This window comes from Tupaia chinensis, unplaced genomic scaffold, assembly GCF_000334495.1.
Source record: "Tupaia chinensis unplaced genomic scaffold, TupChi_1.0 Scaffold000619_1, whole genome shotgun sequence".
NCBI classification, from domain to species: domain Eukaryota; kingdom Metazoa; phylum Chordata; class Mammalia; order Scandentia; family Tupaiidae; genus Tupaia; species Tupaia belangeri.
In genome coordinates this window covers 709,162-729,676 of record NW_006160139.1, presented here as the reverse complement: position 1 = coordinate 729,676, position 20,515 = coordinate 709,162, and the positions used below count along the sequence as shown (strand labels likewise).

The following is a 20,515-nucleotide window of genomic DNA, read 5'->3' as shown; positions in this document are numbered from 1 at the left end:
AAGTAAACCTGACTTCGAGCCTCTAATCTCTCCACTCCTTTTCATTCAACTCAGGGATAAAGCTGTTTTCATCTGCAAGTATTTTACGAACTGCTGCAGCCTGAAGAAGGGTAGCTGAGCCCGGAAAGAAATGACGATTCTCACATTTGCTTTGTGAACAGGAGTTCTAAGTACACTATGCGATACTTGTGGAATCTTCCCTGCCTTTCTTTCTGTTCTTGATTTATCCAGTGAACACCAAACTGAACCGCTCAAAAGAATGCCAAGCCATCCAAGGGCATGGTGGTTAGGGTGGCTGGATCCCACACGATTGCATGTTCAACTCCTAGACCTGACACGTGTGTGCGTGTCCAACATTTCTGGGGGAGAATGGAGAAGGGGCTGCAGCACGGCTACCCCTTGGGGAGTGCTTTTTCACGTCCTGTCTCCTGCAGGTGAGTGCACACATCCTACAACACATTTTTAAAAACGTCATCGACAATATCAGATCAGAGGTGTGGTGTTTTTCCTTTGACAGAGGCGGTGTGGGTTTGATGTGTGCATGTGTGTGTATGCCTGAGAAAGAGTGAGAGACTCCTCCAGTGGGACACTGTCACACTACAATCCATTTTCCTGCATCCCTTCATCCCTTCAGGAGTTGGAACATGCACACACGCATATCCAGCATGATTTTCAAAGCACCGGGCCTGGGATTTGAACAGCTGTCAGTCATGTGGGATCTGGCTCCCAATACATAGCACTTAACCACTAAGCCATTAAGTTATAAGCCAGTCCCAGAGATTTTATTTTATTATTATTTTTTTAGTTTGTTATAGGGAGGCACGAGGGAGGGAGAAATGACCCTGGCGGGTGGCCATGGAGCAATCCTTCCTTTCATTCTTCTCTCAGCATTTTGACCATGCACACACACACATGCCTGACATAATTTTCAAGCCACCAGGTCTGGGACTTGAACAACAATGCTGGCCATGTGGGATCCAGTGGCCTTAACCTCCATGCCACCTGCTGGCCCAGTTCCAGAGAGATTTTCATTTTTTTTTCACCCCAGGTCTTGTAACTTTCTCTTTTAAAAACTTCGGTATTCCTAGTCTTCCTGAGTATACATTTTTAATGATTCAAAAGTCCACTTTAAGAGCTTCAGTGTTAGATTTAGGATAATGGCTTTTCTTTTTTTAAGAGACTTTTGTTATAGGGCACATGCGCTTGCTGAAGATACAGATAGAGGCAGAAAGTGACAATCAGCCCCCGGAGGTATGGCCAAGGTGCAATCCCTTCTCCTCCTTTCTCCTCTTGGGATCTTGGGCATGCACGCACATGCGCCCGGTGTACATTTGAAGCTACCGGGTCCAGGACTGAACTCACGGTCAACTTTGTGGGAGTCCAGTGACGTAGCCATTACACCCTCTGCAGTCCCATAGGATACTGGTTTTTGAATATCTACTATTCTGTTTCATAATCTGTGAACATTCTCTCATTCCCATTTTGAAGAAGAGAAAACTGAGGCTCATGTACTATGAAAAGACCTACCGAGTCCCAGTCGCTCCTTGTAAGGGAGTGGATTTCACCTTACTCCCCCACGGCTTCTACTGTCACTTAAAGTGGTGTCCCCTGGATCGCTGCTACTGAGAGGAACAAGCTTTAGTCCACGCCTGAGCAGTTTGGCTGCAAAAATATCAGCTTTGTGAAGCCAGTTCACTTTATTTTCTATACTGTACCCATGACAGTTTTTCTTAAATCTGCTTAAAAAATATTCTGATTACTATGGCTTAACATTTACATACTCTTCATATTTGCTATTATTAAACAGTGAAAGGACAATACCAAATACCATGAAGCTATATTTCTAAGTATATACTTAATCATTTTTACCATTTTACTATTCCTGGTTTTAGGCCTTGTTTCTCTTTGTTTGTTTGAAGAGAGATTTTTGCTATAGGGTGTGTGCGCTTGCCAGAGACAGAACCAGAGAGAAACTGAGAAGTCTTCATCCTCCTGAGTGGGGGGGGGGGGTAGTGTAAAAGTGGAGTTACTAGCTACTTTGGCTTAAAATGCTAAATTCATGACAGACCTTTGACACTTAAAAATGATATAAAAATAAAGTCTGTTAGATTTTTGTTTTTTGGGGTTTTTTTTCTGAATAAGCTATATAAGAAGTACAACAGAAAAAAATTCTATAGATTAAAAAGGAAATTTATAAACTCTAATTATTAGAGATCATTTCTTACAGAATTAGGGCCAAATTATATACAAGGCCCATAACTTTCCGTTAGGGTATGGGTGTGTGGGTGCATGTGTATAAACTTCACTCTACTAAAAAAGTTTTGGTTTTTTTTTTGGCTATAAAGCATGTGTACTTGCCAGAGCGAGGCAAAGAGAAAGAGAACGTGAGAAAGTATCCTCCCCGGGGGTGGCCATGCTGCCATCCTTTTTCCTCTTGGGATTTTGGGTACCCACATACATGTGCCTCGTGTTTTTTTGTTTTTTTTTTTTCAAGCTATCAGGTCTGGGATTCAAACCACATAGTTGCTATGTAGGATCCAGATGCCTTAACCACCATGCAACTGGCTGGCCCCCACAGCACTGTTTCACAAGCATTTGATAGTGTTTTATTACAAGATACTTTAGTAGAACTACTGATATGGCCCCTTTGGAAAATCAGCCACTCTTTAGCCATTCTGTTTCTCGCAGACCTACTGAACAGATTCTTAATTCACATCACTTGTGAGCAGTGATCCTTTAGGAAGCTATTTCTGAATATATGTTTTATAAAAGCATTCCATGTAAGATCATTTATTTATATTTGGAAAATCATTACTGGAGAACTGGGAGGAGAAATGGTCAAGTCTACCTAAGAGCAGTCGCAGATGGTGACTCGCGAGTGGCAGTGTTACCTCTGTCCTGGCTGGCGCTGCAGTGCAGAGTGAGGCCACGTGCAGAGGAAGTAGCTCCCACATGGCCCACCAGGCTTCCGTCCTGGCTCGATGGCTTGAAATACATGCCGGGGGCCAGCAGGTGGCAGTGCTTAAGGCACTGCTCCCACATGGTGGACCGCGGTTCAAGTCTTGGACCTGGTGGCTTGAAACACACTGGGTGAGTGTGTGTGCATGCCCAAACTCCTGAGAGGAGAATGGAGGGGAAAGGATTGTGGCATGGCCATCCTGCTCAGGGTGTGATATTTTGCTGTCTGTCTCTCTGTGTCTCCAGCAAGTACCCTATAGCAAAAATCTCTCAGAATAGAAACAAAAACATGCTAGGGACATCCATGCACCCAGATCCTGGCAAGATGGCGAACTGGAGGAGGGACTGACAGGTGAGCGGGCCCTGCTGGGCAGTGCGTCTTCCTCTTTTGGGCATGTATGTATGTGCACACGTCCCGTGGCATTAAGGAATAAAGAATTTAACCTTTATTCTAGAGACATGGATTTTTTAGAAGGTTGAAAAATAGTGTTTTAGAGGATGGTTCTAGGACTTAAAGCCTTAACACTTTTTGCTCAAAAACGACGAAAGGACCTATTTTGGAAACCACGGCACGTGGCTCAGGCCACAGAATGGCATGTGAAGTCACCTGCTCTGTACGTAGGCTGGTTTCTCCACTCATCTTCTGGGGGAGGGCTCTGCCTGAGGGCACACGTGCTCACTGGAGAGAGAGAAACAAGCAGTAAGAGGAAAAGCGAGAACCTGCTCCCCAGGGGGGCGGCCACACCACAATCCCTTCTCCTCCATTCTCTTCCCAGGATCTTGGGCGCGCACGCACACGTGCCCCATGTGAGTCTCACGCCACCAAGTCCAAGACTCAAACCGTGGCTGGCCAGGTGGGAGTCCAGTGACATAATGGCTATGCCATCTGCTGGCCCTGGTTTTTTTTTTTTTTTTTTTTTGACACTGACCTAAAATTTAAGAAAAAAAATATTATGAATTTAGCTTTTATTCAAAATTAAATAAGCAAAAGCAAAATTTTTAAGAAACTTTTACAAAGTACTTACATAAAAGAAAGTTAATAGAGTCAGTCACAAGTTTGCAACAGATAATTACAAAAGTACCCAGGGCAGCATGAGTATAAGCCATGTCACGGCATGGCGCTCTAACTGTGATGTGGGTAAGGCATAACTAACATCTGCACCAAGACCGGAATCAAAAACAAAACAAACTGTAAAAGCTCACTCCTACACTGCACTGCTTCTCTTCCCCCAGATCCTCATAACTATGTAATTTTTTTAAACAAACACAATATGTCAAACTATAAATTACATAGATGGGCAGTTAATGTCAAAAGCCCCCTAAAATGTACAAACTAACTGGTACTGCATGGAGTTCTCCACTTCCTTTATGTACAGTTAAATGTAAACCATATTTTCACAGTTTTAAGTGTTTTCTGGATAGAAGCACAGTACCATGTCAGGTTTGCAATTGATCCTGAAAACTGGCTCTAGGTCCTGCACCCAGCGCCTGTCGGCGACTGTGACGCAAGTATTTACATCGATAAGAAACTGTGTCATAGTCAATGGTCAGACAGATCAGCAAGAGCAGGATCTCCAGCGAAGAATGATACTTAATACCATAGTCTACATACTTGTGCAAACAGAAGCTTAGGACAGATACATCTGAGGCAAATTCAACGCGCAAAAACTTGTATCGCTACTGTTGTAAACTTGGGCAAGAAATGACCCTCAACAAGTTCTGCTCTCTATGGCTTTTTTTTTTTTCTTTTAAAATTTTAAAGCCAGAGAAAATGCACACATACTACACACATGCGCGCGCGCGCACACACACACACACACACATACACACTCTCCGCATACATACAGAGTTGTAATTTCATTTTAGAATATGGTACATAGTGCAACTTCATCACAATGTAGAGGTTTGACACACATTCAGTGTGCGTTATTCTGTGCAAGTTCTTAGTGGTCTAAGTCCTCGTTGAAGGTATTCATTTGCAGAACCACATAATTCAGGAGGTTGAAGGAAAAAAAAAAAGTTCATTCCGTTTCTCAAACCAGCACTGGATGTGCGAAGGCAGCAGACACCTGGCTGTTGGTACAGCCAGATTAGGGTGACTGTAAAGTAAGATCCAGTTAGCTACTTAGATTGGTCTCTAGAAAAATAGGTCAGGATATGCTGTATCTTCGTCAGCCGCTCCTTCAAAGCCTTCATCGACAGGACTGACAGCTGATAGCGCGGGTCTACAGGAAGAACTGCAAGCAGCCACCAACACCACGCAGGTCCGTTAGGGGTCGCCTGAAAACAGTCAACAGGGGTGGTATTAGACAGTCAACAGGGGAGGTGAGAGCTTCCGTAGTGACCACAGCAACAGGCAGCCAAACGCTACCACGCAGGAGCACTTCACCATGGCAGTCCCTATCTCTAACGATCCTAGAAGGCGGGCTCTTACTAGGCTCATATAAAACGTGGAAACTAAGCTCAGAGCTGTAATGCAAACACCTAAGACCCTTCTCGTAGGAGGCAGAGCCGTTTCCAGCCCAGACCTGGCTCCACAGCCAGAACTCTTCCCTCTGTACTGCGCTGCTTAGACCAGGTCCTGGCCGGCGGCTGCCGGCGCTCCAGTCGCTCTGCTGTGTGGGGCTGTCCTGTGCGCTGCAGGACATCCAGCTGTGGCCCTGGCCTCCACCCACCAGGTGCCCAGTGTCTGTCCAGTGAGACTAAAAATGTCCGCACATAGTGCCAACGGTCCCATTGGAGCAAAACTGCCCTGGGTGAGAATCTCTTTCTTAAAATGTGTATGTAGGGCTGGCCTGATTGAGGGAGCCAGATCTCTGTGCCAACAGCAGACCCTGGCCCTGGCACCCTGAAGGCTGTGCTGGGCCGAGTACACGTGTGCCCCCAATCCTGCCAGGACGTGGGAACGGAGAAGGCACTGTGGCTGACTGCTCTCTGTCTCTCTCTGGAAAGTGTACGTGCCCTCTAGCAATTTAAAAAATGTGTATGCAAATATGGAAAGCATTAAGGAAAGTTCATTTAAGAACTCCTTAAATTTTTCTAAAATATTCTCAATTGAATTTAAAATTTCCTCCAAGTATTGTGGAATCCTAGGAAAGATACAAGAAAAAGCGCCCCGATTTTCCAGCTAGGAAGTCCCTCGGCGCTTGATGGGGCTACTGACAGGAGGGATTACACACAGGATCCGCCGGACGGCCACGCTGCACCGAGTCGCACTGGGGGCAGGAGAGCTCCGACGTCAGCGTCGCTCTCGGCCAGCTCCCTCAGAACAAAGGTGGGTCTCCACGACTGTGAATGGAGAGTTCTCTCTCGCATCAGACCAGCTTCTGCCGTCCTGAGATGACAGAAACTGCATCTCCGGCTCCTTCCCCACATGGCTCCAAGTCGGGCTGGGCCAGTGAGAGGCACTCTTACATGGTGTGGGGTCGGAGGAGAAAGGACTACTTCCTGGAGAATGATCCAAGCGTGGGAGCAGCTATCCAGAGATTTCTCCACAACTGCTTGTCCCACTTCAGTGGACTGAGACACTGGGGGGACTCCACAGCGACTTCTCCTCCAGGTCTGGAGAAGCACCTGCCTTGTAGTTCCAGGTGGAGATTTGTGGTGGCAGATTCCACGAGCCCATTAGAGACACCCCTGAGCCTCACTCCAGCTCTTCCAATGCTGTATGAGCTCCTTATCCGGCATCAAACCTTTTATTCCTGCAGATGCAGAGGGGCTGCTTATGATCCTGACTGGAGCCTGACTAACAAAATATGACTAACAGAAAGCAGGAGTAGGGACGGGATTTTTAAAAAGGCAAGAGTGGTATTGGTAGTAGAAAGAAAATAGCTATTAAAATGTTTTACAACATTTAAAATTTAAGTATTTTAAATAAAAAACCATTCAAACTTTACTCAAGTTTGTTTTTATCAAAGCTCATTTGTATTAAGTTTAATCAGATTCAGGTAGCCAGGATAAAACAAACACGTGACAACTGGTAAGAAGCCAGAAAGAATGGGAACTCAACCCGCCGAGGTTTCGAGGTCGGCTGAAGGACCTCACTGGGATTCAGACAGACTGGACAGACTACCCACAGAATCGGGGCGGTGTGCACCACAGTGGGGCCTGGCCTCTCTCGGCTTCCACACATTTATTTACAGCCATTCCTTTATGAAATCTGTCACCTTCTGACCACAATAATGGATGCAATTCAATCAAAAATGCTTATGTCTAAATGTCAGTGCTTCGATGAGTCTATAATCAGATTTCCCAGAACAGGGATCCTCCTTTTATGCCCCTTTCAGTGCCTACTGCACGGGTCTGGAAATTTAAATGTAAATCCCAAATACCTGAGCAAGACCATGGGAATAATGATTTCACGAGGAGTGAAGCAGTTACACATGAAGAGATAAAAAGGAATTGAAGTGGTGGGGTAAAATGTTGAGAACAGGACAAGTGAGAAAATATTGAACTTTTTTGGAGGTTTTTGCTATAGGGCACGTGCGCTCGCCAGATAGACAGAGACAGAGAGACAGAAAGCGAGAAATCACCCCCCAGGGGGAATGGCCACGCAGCAATCCCTTCTCCTCCATTCTCCTCTCGGGACCTTGGGCACGCATGCACACGTGCCCGGCATGAGTTTAAGCCACTGGGTCCGGGACTCGAACTGCGGTCGACTACATGGGAGTCCAGCGACATAGCCATTATGCTAACTGCTGGTCCCGAGAAAATATTGTTAAAAGTACAGAAAATGATTTATCTCTTACTGTCAAAGAATAATAGCAAGGCTCAAAGGCAGTCACAATTTACAATGCCTAATATCTCACTTTTAATTCCTCATTCCTCCTTCTAGAAAATCCTCAGTTAGGAACTCACTTCCTCGGGGCCATGGTGTGGTGGTTAAGGGCGCCGGACTCCCACATGGCCGACCACAGTTTTGAGTCCTGGACCCGGCGGCTTGCTTTCTCACTCTCTCACTTTGTCCCTCTATGGTCAAATTGAAGTAGATGAAAAAATAAATAAAGTTTAATAAAATAATTCTTTAAAAAAAAGAACTCACTTCCTCTGTATCTCTCTCTCCTCAAGGCCTTAGCGAATACCTAGCTCCATCTCTGCCGAGATAAAATGCACTGACTACTGCCCTGAAGGAGACAGTCATGACTCTAAGGCCAGGGAATGGTCACAGGAAATGCTATGCAGAAAGGACGATGAAAAAGGAAATTCAAACTCTACTAATTCGGGCTTATGAAAAACTGAGACTCCTGGCAGCAGTGTCAAAGCCATCGTACCTGAAGATCTTCCTCCCTCTCAGGCATTGATCCAAAGTGCTGAAGAATTTGGCTTCGAAATCTGTCTCTTAAATTCTGAAACCAGCTGCAGGCTTGAGAGTATACCAAGTCATGAAGCTCTGTGAGAGTCTTTATCTCATCTTCATTCTCGACCTAGAAATGTAAATAACAGTTGGTAAGAGTTCCGTGTCTAACCCTATCCATATAACCAGCCTACAGAAATGGAAAACAGCCTGAGGAAAGCAGAAGGCCCGTCTCAGGGCTGGATGTCGGAGAACACTGTTCTTGGGCCGTAACAGCGAGTAGTCCCGCTTCCTAAAGACCGCCATGCCGCACTACATCAGGCACCAGGCCCACACGCCACCTAGCCTCGCTGACTTAGAGCAATACTGTGAGCCCTACAACAGTGAAGAACGTGACAGTGCATCCGACCCAAAGTCTACGCAAACTTGGAATTCTTTTCAGCTTTATGGGCCCATGGATTTTGAAAGCAGCAGAATAAAAAAGTGGAAGGAGACAGCTAGTATGATAGAAGAAAACACAGGCGAGACAAGGGGTCAGGCTGGAGACTCTATGGCACAAAGCAGTACCAGGAGGAGCCAGGCATAACCACTAGGGAGGTGGGTCAAAAGACAAACCAGAAACTGCAACGAAGAACTTGGCACATAAGGTCAGTACCTCCAAAGACAGAAACGAACTACGCACTGAAGAACTTGCCTTGTGAAGGCTTCACGCTGCGGCACCCTCTGTGACCCCCCCAGCACCCGTCAGACCACTGCGTCAACTGCACGTAAAATAAAACACCCTGGTCTCCCGGCCCGAGACCCCGAAGAGCAGACTCCGAGCCAGCAGGAAGACGCAGCGCGGACTCGCCCATCTCACGCTCGTCCCTCACACGCTGACTCTGTCCCGCTGGCTGTGTGCCAGGTGGGGCCGGTTCAGACACGAACTCAGCTGCACAGGACCGGGCCTGACTCAGCGCTCACACTTCGAGGATGGCTAACGTAAAAACCACAGAGGGACTCTGAAAACAGCTGGAGATACGAAAGGTAAGATCACAGCACACAGAGACAGAAGAACATACTTCTTACTTTGGCAAGATTTGAAATGAAAATTAAAGCTTACACAGTGTGAATGCCCTTAATGCCACTCAACTGTGCACTTGAAAACATTACGAGTGGTTAAAACGGTCAAATTTGACATTATGTATATTTTACCACAATGGAATGAGTTTTTAAAAAAATAATTACTTAACTTTGTTAATTTTAATTTGATCAGTGAGGAACAGAATGAGAGAGAGAGGAAGAGAGAAAGAGAGAAAGAGGAAAAGTGAGAAAGCAAGCCACCAGGTCTGGGACTCAAACTGTGGTTGGCCATGTGGGAGTCTAGTGCCTTAACCACCATGCCACCTTCCGGCTCCACATGAAAGTGAGTTTTTAAAAAATGTACAGGGGGGCTGGCAGGGGATGTGGTGGTTAAAGGTGCTGGACTCCCACATGTGAGAGAGAGAGAGAAAGACAGACAGACAGAGACAGACACATATGTTTAGCCAAATACTCAAGGGGTTTTTGTCATCAAACCCAGTATGTGATGAAGTAAAGTTATTTAAAGCTAAAACATGGTTATTAGTTTTATAAAGAACACTGCCTTTAGCAAATTACTCTGTTAACCATACGAAGTAGATGAAAAAATAAATAAAGTTTAATAAAATAATTCTTTAAAAAAAAGAACTCACTTCCTCTGTATCTCTCTCTCCTCAAGGCCTTAGCGAATACCTAGCTCCATCTCTGCCGAGATAAAATGCACTGACTACTGCCCTGAAGGAGACAGTCATGACTCTAAGGCCAGGGAATGGTCACAGGAAATGCTATGCAGAAAGGACGATGAAAAAGGAAATTCAAACTCTACTAATTCGGGCTTATGAAAAACTGAGACTCCTGGCAGCAGTGTCAAAGCCATCGTACCTGAAGATCTTCCTCCCTCTCAGGCATTGATCCAAAGTGCTGAAGAATTTGGCTTCGAAATCTGTCTCTTAAATTCTGAAACCAGCTGCAGGCTTGAGAGTATACCAAGTCATGAAGCTCTGTGAGAGTCTTTATCTCATCTTCATTCTCGACCTAGAAATGTAAATAACAGTTGGTAAGAGTTCCGTGTCTAACCCTATCCATATAACCAGCCTACAGAAATGGAAAACAGCCTGAGGAAAGCAGAAGGCCCGTCTCAGGGCTGGATGTCGGAGAACACTGTTCTTGGGCCGTAACAGCGAGTAGTCCCGCTTCCTAAAGACCGCCATGCCGCACTACATCAGGCACCAGGCCCACACGCCACCTAGCCTCGCTGACTTAGAGCAATACTGTGAGCCCTACAACAGTGAAGAACGTGACAGTGCATCCGACCCAAAGTCTACGCAAACTTGGAATTCTTTTCAGCTTTATGGGCCCATGGATTTTGAAAGCAGCAGAATAAAAAAGTGGAAGGAGACAGCTAGTATGATAGAAGAAAACACAGGCGAGACAAGGGGTCAGGCTGGAGACTCTATGGCACAAAGCAGTACCAGGAGGAGCCAGGCATAACCACTAGGGAGGTGGGTCAAAAGACAAACCAGAAACTGCAACGAAGAACTTGGCACATAAGGTCAGTACCTCCAAAGACAGAAACGAACTACGCACTGAAGAACTTGCCTTGTGAAGGCTTCACGCTGCGGCACCCTCTGTGACCCCCCCAGCACCCGTCAGACCACTGCGTCAACTGCACGTAAAATAAAACACCCTGGTCTCCCGGCCCGAGACCCCGAAGAGCAGACTCCGAGCCAGCAGGAAGACGCAGCGCGGACTCGCCCATCTCACGCTCGTCCCTCACACGCTGACTCTGTCCCGCTGGCTGTGTGCCAGGTGGGGCCGGTTCAGACACGAACTCAGCTGCACAGGACCGGGCCTGACTCAGCGCTCACACTTCGAGGATGGCTAACGTAAAAACCACAGAGGGACTCTGAAAACAGCTGGAGATACGAAAGGTAAGATCACAGCACACAGAGACAGAAGAACATACTTCTTACTTTGGCAAGATTTGAAATGAAAATTAAAGCTTACACAGTGTGAATGCCCTTAATGCCACTCAACTGTGCACTTGAAAACATTACGAGTGGTTAAAACGGTCAAATTTGACATTATGTATATTTTACCACAATGGAATGAGTTTTTAAAAAAATAATTACTTAACTTTGTTAATTTTAATTTGATCAGTGAGGAACAGAATGAGAGAGAGAGGAAGAGAGAAAGAGAGAAAGAGGAAAAGTGAGAAAGCAAGCCACCAGGTCTGGGACTCAAACTGTGGTTGGCCATGTGGGAGTCTAGTGCCTTAACCACCATGCCACCTTCCGGCTCCACATGAAAGTGAGTTTTTAAAAAATGTACAGGGGGGCTGGCAGGGGATGTGGTGGTTAAAGGTGCTGGACTCCCACATGTGAGAGAGAGAGAGAAAGACAGACAGACAGAGACAGACACATATGTTTAGCCAAATACTCAAGGGGTTTTTGTCATCAAACCCAGTATGTGATGAAGTAAAGTTATTTAAAGCTAAAACATGGTTATTAGTTTTATAAAGAACACTGCCTTTAGCAAATTACTCTGTTAACCATACATGTGGACGGCACAAACCACATCAATCAACTCAGAAGTTCAACGCACACACGTCTGTCCTACTGCACAAGGTAGGCCCTCAGCTCCTCCACGAGATGGACAGAAGGACCAGCCTGACCGAGTCTGTAAGCAGAGGCTATGTGGTGTAATGGTAACGACCTAGCCCGGAGTCAGACAGCTGGCTTGGAATCATTTTCTGTGAGGTATCTATAGATCCAAGGAGATTATTATCACCCCTGGATGTACTTTTCCTACCTGCAATTTTGTAGACGTATAAAATTCAGTGAGCTAATGCTGGCGAAAATGCCCAAAGCCAACGCTGAGCAAGCTGACTGGAAGGAGGGCCTATACAAGCCCGTGGACAGGTGATGGAAACTCTCTCCCAAATAAACCGTCTTTGATGTGCTAGTCACAGCATCTCAGGGCGGTCTTCTGACCCCTGAGCACATTACAGCCGGTGAGTGGGAACAGCAAAAGGGCATTAGCTCTATGCAGGAAAGACACCCGCTAACCTGGGCAGGTCAGGCATCGCCGCCCCGCACACCGACAGTGCTTCGTCTGTGTGGCCGCAGCTGGACACAGCACCCAGTGGTTTACTATTAACATTACGGTTAGCTCAAACACGGGCGCGACCTCGATGTCCAGTCTACATGACTGCCTTTACGTCAAATGCCAGTCCACTGATGACGCTCACTTTGGCAATAAATTCAATAAAACAAGGACGAGACGAGTACCCTTTCAAAACTTAAATGGCTTGGAAGTTCAGCTTAGCCCATTGCTAAGTTAGACATCGATCACACATACACACATGTGCAGGTGTACCTAGGCACACAAGCATTCTAGGCACTGTGCTGCTGTCCCTATACGATGCAGAGGATCTAGGCTCTAGACCTGCGAGTTCTCTTGGAAGGCACAATAATTTAAGAGCAAGGTAAGGAGAAGGTAAGTTGGAATTAATTCTTCCTGACAATAAGAACTGGCTCACTTGCCTAGAAACATCACCCATATTCTCGTACTGATCTCTGGGACAGAGAATACTGAAGTACAATGGAAAAGAACATTAAAAAAACTACCTTAACATCTTCCAGATATTCAATGTCTGCAGTGCAATATCCATCTTTCATTCCTCTTTTTAATACCCGAAACCGCTTTCCTCCAACGGTATCAACCACAGACCTTCCATCGGGTAAGAAATGTACATTTCTGATTTGTAACATACAACCATAATCTGCAAAGCTAAAAGAAAAACTAATTAGTGTCACAGTTCAGGGACAACCTCGAAAGCTCTCGTCCACATTCAACGCAGTTCTAATATAAACGCGAATCTGAAGCTCAGACAGCTCACCTGTTCTGTGTGTCGCTGACGCACATGCCGAACTGCTTGGTTCCCGTTTGTATACTCCTTCGGATCATTAACCTGTATCTTGGCTCAAATACATGAAGAGGGCAAGGCACAGTGGGGTAGGCCATAGTGCAAACGAAAATTGGAACATTCTTGGTCAAGCTGAAGGGGAAAAGCATCATGATTGTACACGTGAACACGCGTCAAAAGTGAGTAACACTTCTAATAAATATAAAACAAAAAAAAATCAGTTCTAAACGAGGCGGTTTAATTCTCCGCAAGAACAAGAACCAACATCCCCCTTCACCGAGCCCACAGGGAGGTGACATCCACACTCAAATCTTTGTGATCCCCATATCTGCAGGAGTAAATCTGAATTCCGAGACTCCAGGTTTTCATGCAGAACCAAGTATCTTTATAGCTCAAAGGGGATTGATTACAACTAATATTTTCCATATTAAAAACCTACTGAACATATTTGTAACATATGACATAGTATCTTTTATCTGTAAAACACGGTTACTCTGAAAACAATAAGAAAAAATGAACACCCAAAATAGACCCCCCAAAAAACCATATAACTAAAAATTCCTAGGCATGAAAATATTTTCAGACTTGCTACCAAAAACCATAACCCAACAAGGTAACATTTTTTCCAGATGATTAAAATGGCATTCTGTCCTTCATGGCCAGACTGGTAGAAAGTAAGAGGGATGCAGGCGAGGCACAGTTTGAGCGAGGGGCCGGGGAACACCGGCAGGGGTGTGGCAGGGCGTTCAAGCAGTGCGGCAGTGAAGAACGGCCACGCCACGCCTGACAACATTTCAGCCCGTGACGAGCCGCGTGTATGACGTGGTCTCGTACCAGACCGTGCCATCTAGCCTCGGCTCTCCCGTCTGGGTTTCTGTAACTATGCACTAAGACATTTGCGCCATGCTGAAACTGCCCAACGACAGATTTTTCAAAATGCACTGGCGTTGTTAAGTGATGCACGACTGGACGGCAGAAACCGTCACGCGTGCGCGTGTCCTTTGAACCAGGTTTACTTCCGGCAGTAATGCTGCATGTGCTAGTCTGTGCTCGCTACAGTCTGGGGATAGCCAGCCCCGAGCAGACACGAGCTGAGTGAGAGCAATTACTGTGCACCTGCAACACAGAATCCGAGGTGTCCACGAACAAGTGTGTACGAGACTGACTTAGAAAATGGTTTCTATTGATAAGAGGAGGTGACAGAGTAATGCATGATGATCCCGTCTTTGCTTAAAGTATATTTACGTATATTAATGTCTGAAAAGAATATGTCAAAATGCCAATGGTGAGTCCCCTTGGGTTGTAGATTATGGCTTTTCTCTTTCCTATTCATTTCTTGAAAGGTTTCCTTTGAAATAATCATAATTACTTATATGATAATTCAAAAAATGTTTAAAATATGTGGTAAAAATAGCCCCTTTAATAAGCAGTAAGATACCCTTCGGCATCTCTCCAAGACCCATAGACTCTTCTGTGGATGGTCTGGCTATATCACTACGCTGAAGATTTCAAAAATGCTACTACAGCTTTCTCCAATCTCACTTCTTCAGTGTTGACCAAAAAGGCTCATAATCCTCACATCAAAATATTTTCTACTATAAAATCACATGAGAAAACATCAACTGGGAAGACCCACTAATATCAATTTCTGTGAAGAAAACTTGGAAAGCTTTCTTCTGTTAAAGGCTGTTGGCCCACTGACAGCATGTGATGGCCACTTACTGAGAAACAAAATCTATAGGCACAATCCATTCTTTTAAATAAGTTACAACAGCATATCAAAATTTAAATCTTGTTCCTTAGTGTGTTCAGTTAAAAGAAAATGAAAGAAACAGAGTAAAGACTCTAAAAGCCTGTGAAAGAAATTTAGGAAGACCCAACTGACTAGCGCAGGAGGTTAATCACTGAGGGAAAAGGGAGAAGAGTGCGAGAAAGAAGCACAGGGCAAGGGTGCCAGGCTGCCCTGCCTGCTCGGCCACACCCTCAGCAGCTGTGGGGTACTGGACCCCAGGTGACCTCCAGTGCCCGCTGTCCTTACACTAACTCACGGTTTCCAGATGCATCCTTTTTCTTATTTTAAAATGTTTGCCATAGAACCCATATGCTCGCCAGAGAAAGACAGAGAGGGAAAGTGAGAAATCAGTTCCCCTTTCCCTCTTGGGATTTTGGGCATATACACACACACATGCCCCGACATGGTTTTCAAGCCGGCAGGTCCAGCCATGTGGGAGTCCAGAACCTTGACCACCACACCACCTGTTGGCCCGTACCAGCCGTACCCTTGTTAATTGGAGATCTGGCCCGAGTCACTCCTTCCTTACTAGTTTTAGATCTCGGGTTTGGAAAGCCTCCTTCTACATCTCCAGAGGCTAGCGTCCCCTGAGAGTCTAGCTCCCTTACCCTCAGCCCTTCTCCTGCTCTGCTGCGTGACACAGTTACTACTGTTAGCCCCTCTGTCCTCGGTCCCCTGCCTGATGTCCCTGCGGGGTATCCCTCCCCCTCTGCAGTACTGCTTCAGCCCAAAGACCCGGGTCGGTGAGTCCTTACTGAACATGTGGCTGTTACCGAACGAACTGTGATGAAAGCGTGACCCCTCTGTTGAGAACAGGAAACTAACAAACAGGTGCTTCGAATACACTTTTGACTAGACTCAGCTGGAGATACGATCTGGCCGGTGGGGAAAGGTTTCTCCTGACTGTTTTGAAGGGCAGTTCATAATTTGATTCCACCAGTTTTTATGAGAAGAAACTTACTGTGAGAGTTCAGCAGTTTCTTCATCATATATTTTTTTTCTCTCAGACAGCTCATCAGGTAGGTACTTCACTATTAATTCTTCCAACAGCTGTGTGACACAGTACCTCCTATCTGCTAGATACTAAAAGACAATATCATTTTACATTCCGGTAGTTGCTTCCTCTGGTCACATACAACAGGCAAGACAGTTGAACGGATACACCGCAGCCTCGATGACATAGTTACACCGCTGATTCTCAGGTGGTTTCATAAGCGAGGGGGAACATGGCCACGGAGGCCTAGGACGTGAACCAGCCTGAGGCTTTGCTTGAGAGCCTCCCGCGGCTGCGGCAGCCCAGGCACTGCCCGCAGAGCCACTTCTGCTTTGATCACAAATCCTTCATGAGCAGCAGTTAACCCTACCCCCTGCTACCTCCCAATTTCTGCCTGACAGCTCAAGTGTACGCAAACTATAAATTGAGAAACAGAAAGATAATAAGGAATAAAGAAAATAATGCATCTGTGTCTTATTTAAGAAAAGCAAAATCATTTCATTTGTGTCCCAATTTTAGAGGCAAAGTCTCTAGGTAACTCGGCTTGCAGATTTTCCTCCCACGGTCAGCCCCTGTCACTCAGACCTTGAAGCTACTGGCTTTCCTATATAACCCATCCACCCCTACTCTACGTAAAATGGGTATTTGTACTACTCCGTGAATACTCGGAAAAACGGCTAAGCTCGTGCGTTTTTATGATATTCTTTATCCCAACTAAAGTCATCTATGTCTCACTCCTGCTTTGGAAAAGCCCGTCTATCCTTCAAGATCTGGCTCCAATGTGCCATTTCATGAAGCTGTAATTACTGTTTTCTGTCCCTAAACCTTCCATTTGGCCGATACGACCGTTTAACAGGCATTTACCGCACCAGAGCCTGCACCACGTGATCTGGAGAGATGCACTACATCCCTGTCACTGAAATAAAAACTGCTGAGCGCCTGGTGTGCGCACAGAACTCTGCATAAAAAAGTCCAATACATATTTATTTTATAAAAGTAGTGGGGAAAACCTCTTGGGAGACAATCATGAGATATAGCCACCCTCTAATCTACAAAGTCAGCAAAAGCAGGTGTCTTGTTATCATCCTGACAAGCAGCTTAGGAAATGTGAGGGGCTAAGAAATTGGCCATTGTGATCCAGCAATTAATCCCAGGATCTAACCTGGGGCAACGGCCTAAAACACAGTCACTCATTCAAAATGCTACGATCAAAGTCACAGTATATAAAAGGGAAATGACGAAAAATTTATATATGCAAAAACAGGGAAGTAGCAAATCACTATACTTATGCTGACATAAAAGTCATGTCTGAAATACTTTTAAGTGGGAAAAAATAGCAAAGTAAAATAAGTAGGAAAAAATACTATAGACCATACAGTCTTATTGTGAAATTGCATATATTATATACAATTATATTTTACAAATTTTATTATATAGAGTGTCTTCAAAGTGGACACAGAATAAACATTTGGTTGCAGGATAATAATATTAGTTATATTTTCAAATAATATGCTTAATATATTTTTCTTCAAACTCTAGTTTTTAAGATGAAATATTTCTAAACTAAAGCAATGAAATTAGCAGTCTGAAAAAGGCATGGTAATTTTAATATAGAGTATTTTTAAATGCTGGATTAACAGTACTTTACCCAAAAACAGATTCTATTAGCTGAAAAAAACTAATTCTTTAAAAATAAACTTATGCTTCCTGACCTTGTGAACGTTCTGTGTGGTTTGCTGTACACGTTAGCCAGTTAAATATGAAGACATACATGAACCATGACAGTGTACATGTGCTATTATCATAGCTGAACAGAGGTGCTGTCCACACAGGGAGTAAGCCCATGCACACTCATGACGGTTTTGTTCAGTTTTTACTTGTATTTGGAAGATCCTGTTTCTCTGTAAACAATCCTGTCCGTCAGTTGGGACAGACAGAACTACCTTCTCCACTTGACGTCCCCATGAAATCCCTGCTCAGAATCGTCAGGGGACCACCCGTCACTCCAGCCTGACTGCGGGTGCTGTCCTCACCGGGTGACGGGTGACGATGCCCACTGAGACAGCAGATCGCTGACTAGCACGAGAAGGGTGCGGGGTGCTCCGCTCCTTTTCAGAGCTGCGTCGGCCAGTGCTAGGCACGGGTCACGAGCACCGACTCGCGCTTAACTTAGGTAAGCAGAACCAAAAATGCAGTCCTTGGCCACGCCGGCCACATCTCAAGTACTGAAAAGCCACAGGAGGCTGGTGGTCGGCACCCTAGACGGCAAAGACACAGGATGTTCACATGATACGAAGGGCTCTGGATGGAGCTGGTCCAGGTGGTCATGGAGCTAGAACAGGTCTCCAATGTGGCCTCTAACTGAGGGTAGGGTCCTCCAGCTGTCATCACTAAAACGACCTTGTCCCTACCTGGGTAACTACGGTGCCTTTGGTAAAACAGGGAAGTAGGAGGGGCCTGGTCTGCGGGCCGGTCTTAGTTCCCTACCCTCTCTAATCGTACTTTCTCACAGCGTGAGCATTATCCTCTGTAGTCACTCAGCATATATGCACTGTGCTTCATTAATCAGTGCTCCCACGGCTACAAAGAATCAAAGCTTGTTGCCAAACTTAATGTCAGCAAACATACACACAAACACTTACCTCTTTTAAGCTCTCTTTGCAAAGGGGACAATATGGTGTGTGATCTAAACAACGCTCGAGACAATTCTTACAGAACGAATGTCCACAAGGGGTTGTCACCGGCTCAAAGAACAACCTGCAATGACCCCAAATACATGTTAGTTTTCAGATTAAACTATGCGTTGGAAAAGCCAGCACCATGATAGAATCCTAGCACCAAACTCTAGAGGAGGGAGGAGGAGGGACTGGTGGGCAGGACAGAAGGAAAGGGCCGTGGGAAATTTAACAGTACCCTGCTCAGGCCCTGGAGCTACACTGGCATAGCAGGCCACTAAGCGCCAGAGACACAGATCCAAACTGAGATGTGCACTAAATGCAAAACACACGCCAGACCCGAACGGGTGGTAAATAAACAATCCAACTTATATCCGTATTAATTAGCATTTGTACTGCCTTAAGATTCCCATTTTATTATGAACTTAAAACTAGTTCCTGTGGGGCCAGCAAATGGTATAATTGTTATGTCACTAGACTCCCACGTAGTCAACCAAGGTTCAAGTCCCACACCCAGAGGATTAAAACTCATGCTGGGCGTGTGTGTGTGTGTGTGTGTGTGTGTGCCCACGATCCCGAAAGGAGAATGGAGAAGGGATTGTGGCCTGACTATCCCCCCTGGGGGGCGATTTCTCGCTTTCTGTCTATTTCTGTCTGACAAGTGCATGTATCCTACAGGAAAAAAATCTCTTTTTTTATTAAATAAAGGGGGGGAGAAGGTTCTCTTAATAGGCTTCCAAAAGCCTTACTATATAAAATTCATTAAAAAAATCAGTCTAGTATCTTTGATTCTATCACGACTTATGTAAATGAGAAATGTGCTTTCAAAATATTCAGTTTTTCAGAATTATAAACATCTTGTATAATGAAAATCCTTATCCAATGGTACCGAAAAAGAATTTTATGGTTAATATGCATAAACTACATAGAATCATATACATAAAAACAATTAAAATTCTTACCAAATCTAAAACCATGGATATTTCTAAGTTTAAGTAACATCTGTAACTTTTCTTTTTTTTTAGAGGTTTTTGCTATAGGGCGCGTGCGCTTGCCAGACAGACAGAGAGAGACATAGAGACAGAAAGCGAGAAATCACCCCCCAGGGGGGATGGCCACGCCACAATCCCTTCTCCTCCATTCTCCTCTCGGGATCTTGGGCACGCACGCACACGCGCCTGGCATGAGTTTTTTTTAAGCCACCGTGTCCGTGACACAAACCGTGGTCGACTAAGTGGGAGTCCAGCGACATAGCCATTACACTAACTGCTGATTCCCAACATCTGTAACTTTCACAGAACTTTGCAATTTCTCAGATTCTGTTTATACATAAGTCATTTGATTTTCAGAACACTGCGATTTAGGCCATGCAAATACTGACCTCTCTTTATAAATAAGGAAACTGACATTCAGAGACTCAGTTACAGCCGTGTGACAACGATGGTGTTTGGGCCACTATGTACACAGCAGACCCCACGGCATTCCACAGGCCACGCCGCCAGCCCGGGTGTGCAAGAACGGCACCACCTGAGTCTGGGCAGGCACACTGTCCTGCGTTTGCACGACGAACTCGTCTAGGGACACACTTCTCTGACCATCTCCCTGTCACCAGTACAACCTGTGTCCAGCCGAAGTGTGAAAAGTAAACCTAGGACTAAATTTCTACCTTTGATGCGTAGTCCAGTGTGTCCTTGCCTATCATTACCTCTGTCTACACTGCATTTCACATTTTGATACAAATACGCATCTTCTTTTAGGAACTAATTTAATTTTCTTGATTCTTTTTTTTTGGCGGGGGGGGGGGCGGGGGCTTTTG

At 45.3% G+C, this 20,515-nt stretch overlaps 1 protein-coding gene across 1 annotated transcript in view; it reads right to left on the bottom strand.

The window, feature by feature from the left end:
- Positions 1-3,909: 3,909 nt before the first annotated feature.
- Positions 3,910-20,515, bottom strand: part of LONRF1 (LON peptidase N-terminal domain and ring finger 1) — a 29,620-nt gene continuing 13,014 nt past the window's right edge. The window contains exons 7-12 of the mRNA XM_006158988.3: positions 18,667-18,781; positions 15,992-16,113; positions 13,212-13,370; positions 12,940-13,102; positions 10,193-10,345; positions 3,910-5,238 (exon numbers count right to left, since the gene is read on the bottom strand). Coding sequence (XP_006159050.1) covers positions 5,080-5,238; positions 10,193-10,345; positions 12,940-13,102; positions 13,212-13,370; positions 15,992-16,113; positions 18,667-18,781 — 871 coding nt within the window. The 3' untranslated portion in view covers positions 3,910-5,079. The remainder of the gene's footprint in view (positions 5,239-10,192; positions 10,346-12,939; positions 13,103-13,211; positions 13,371-15,991; positions 16,114-18,666; positions 18,782-20,515) is intronic.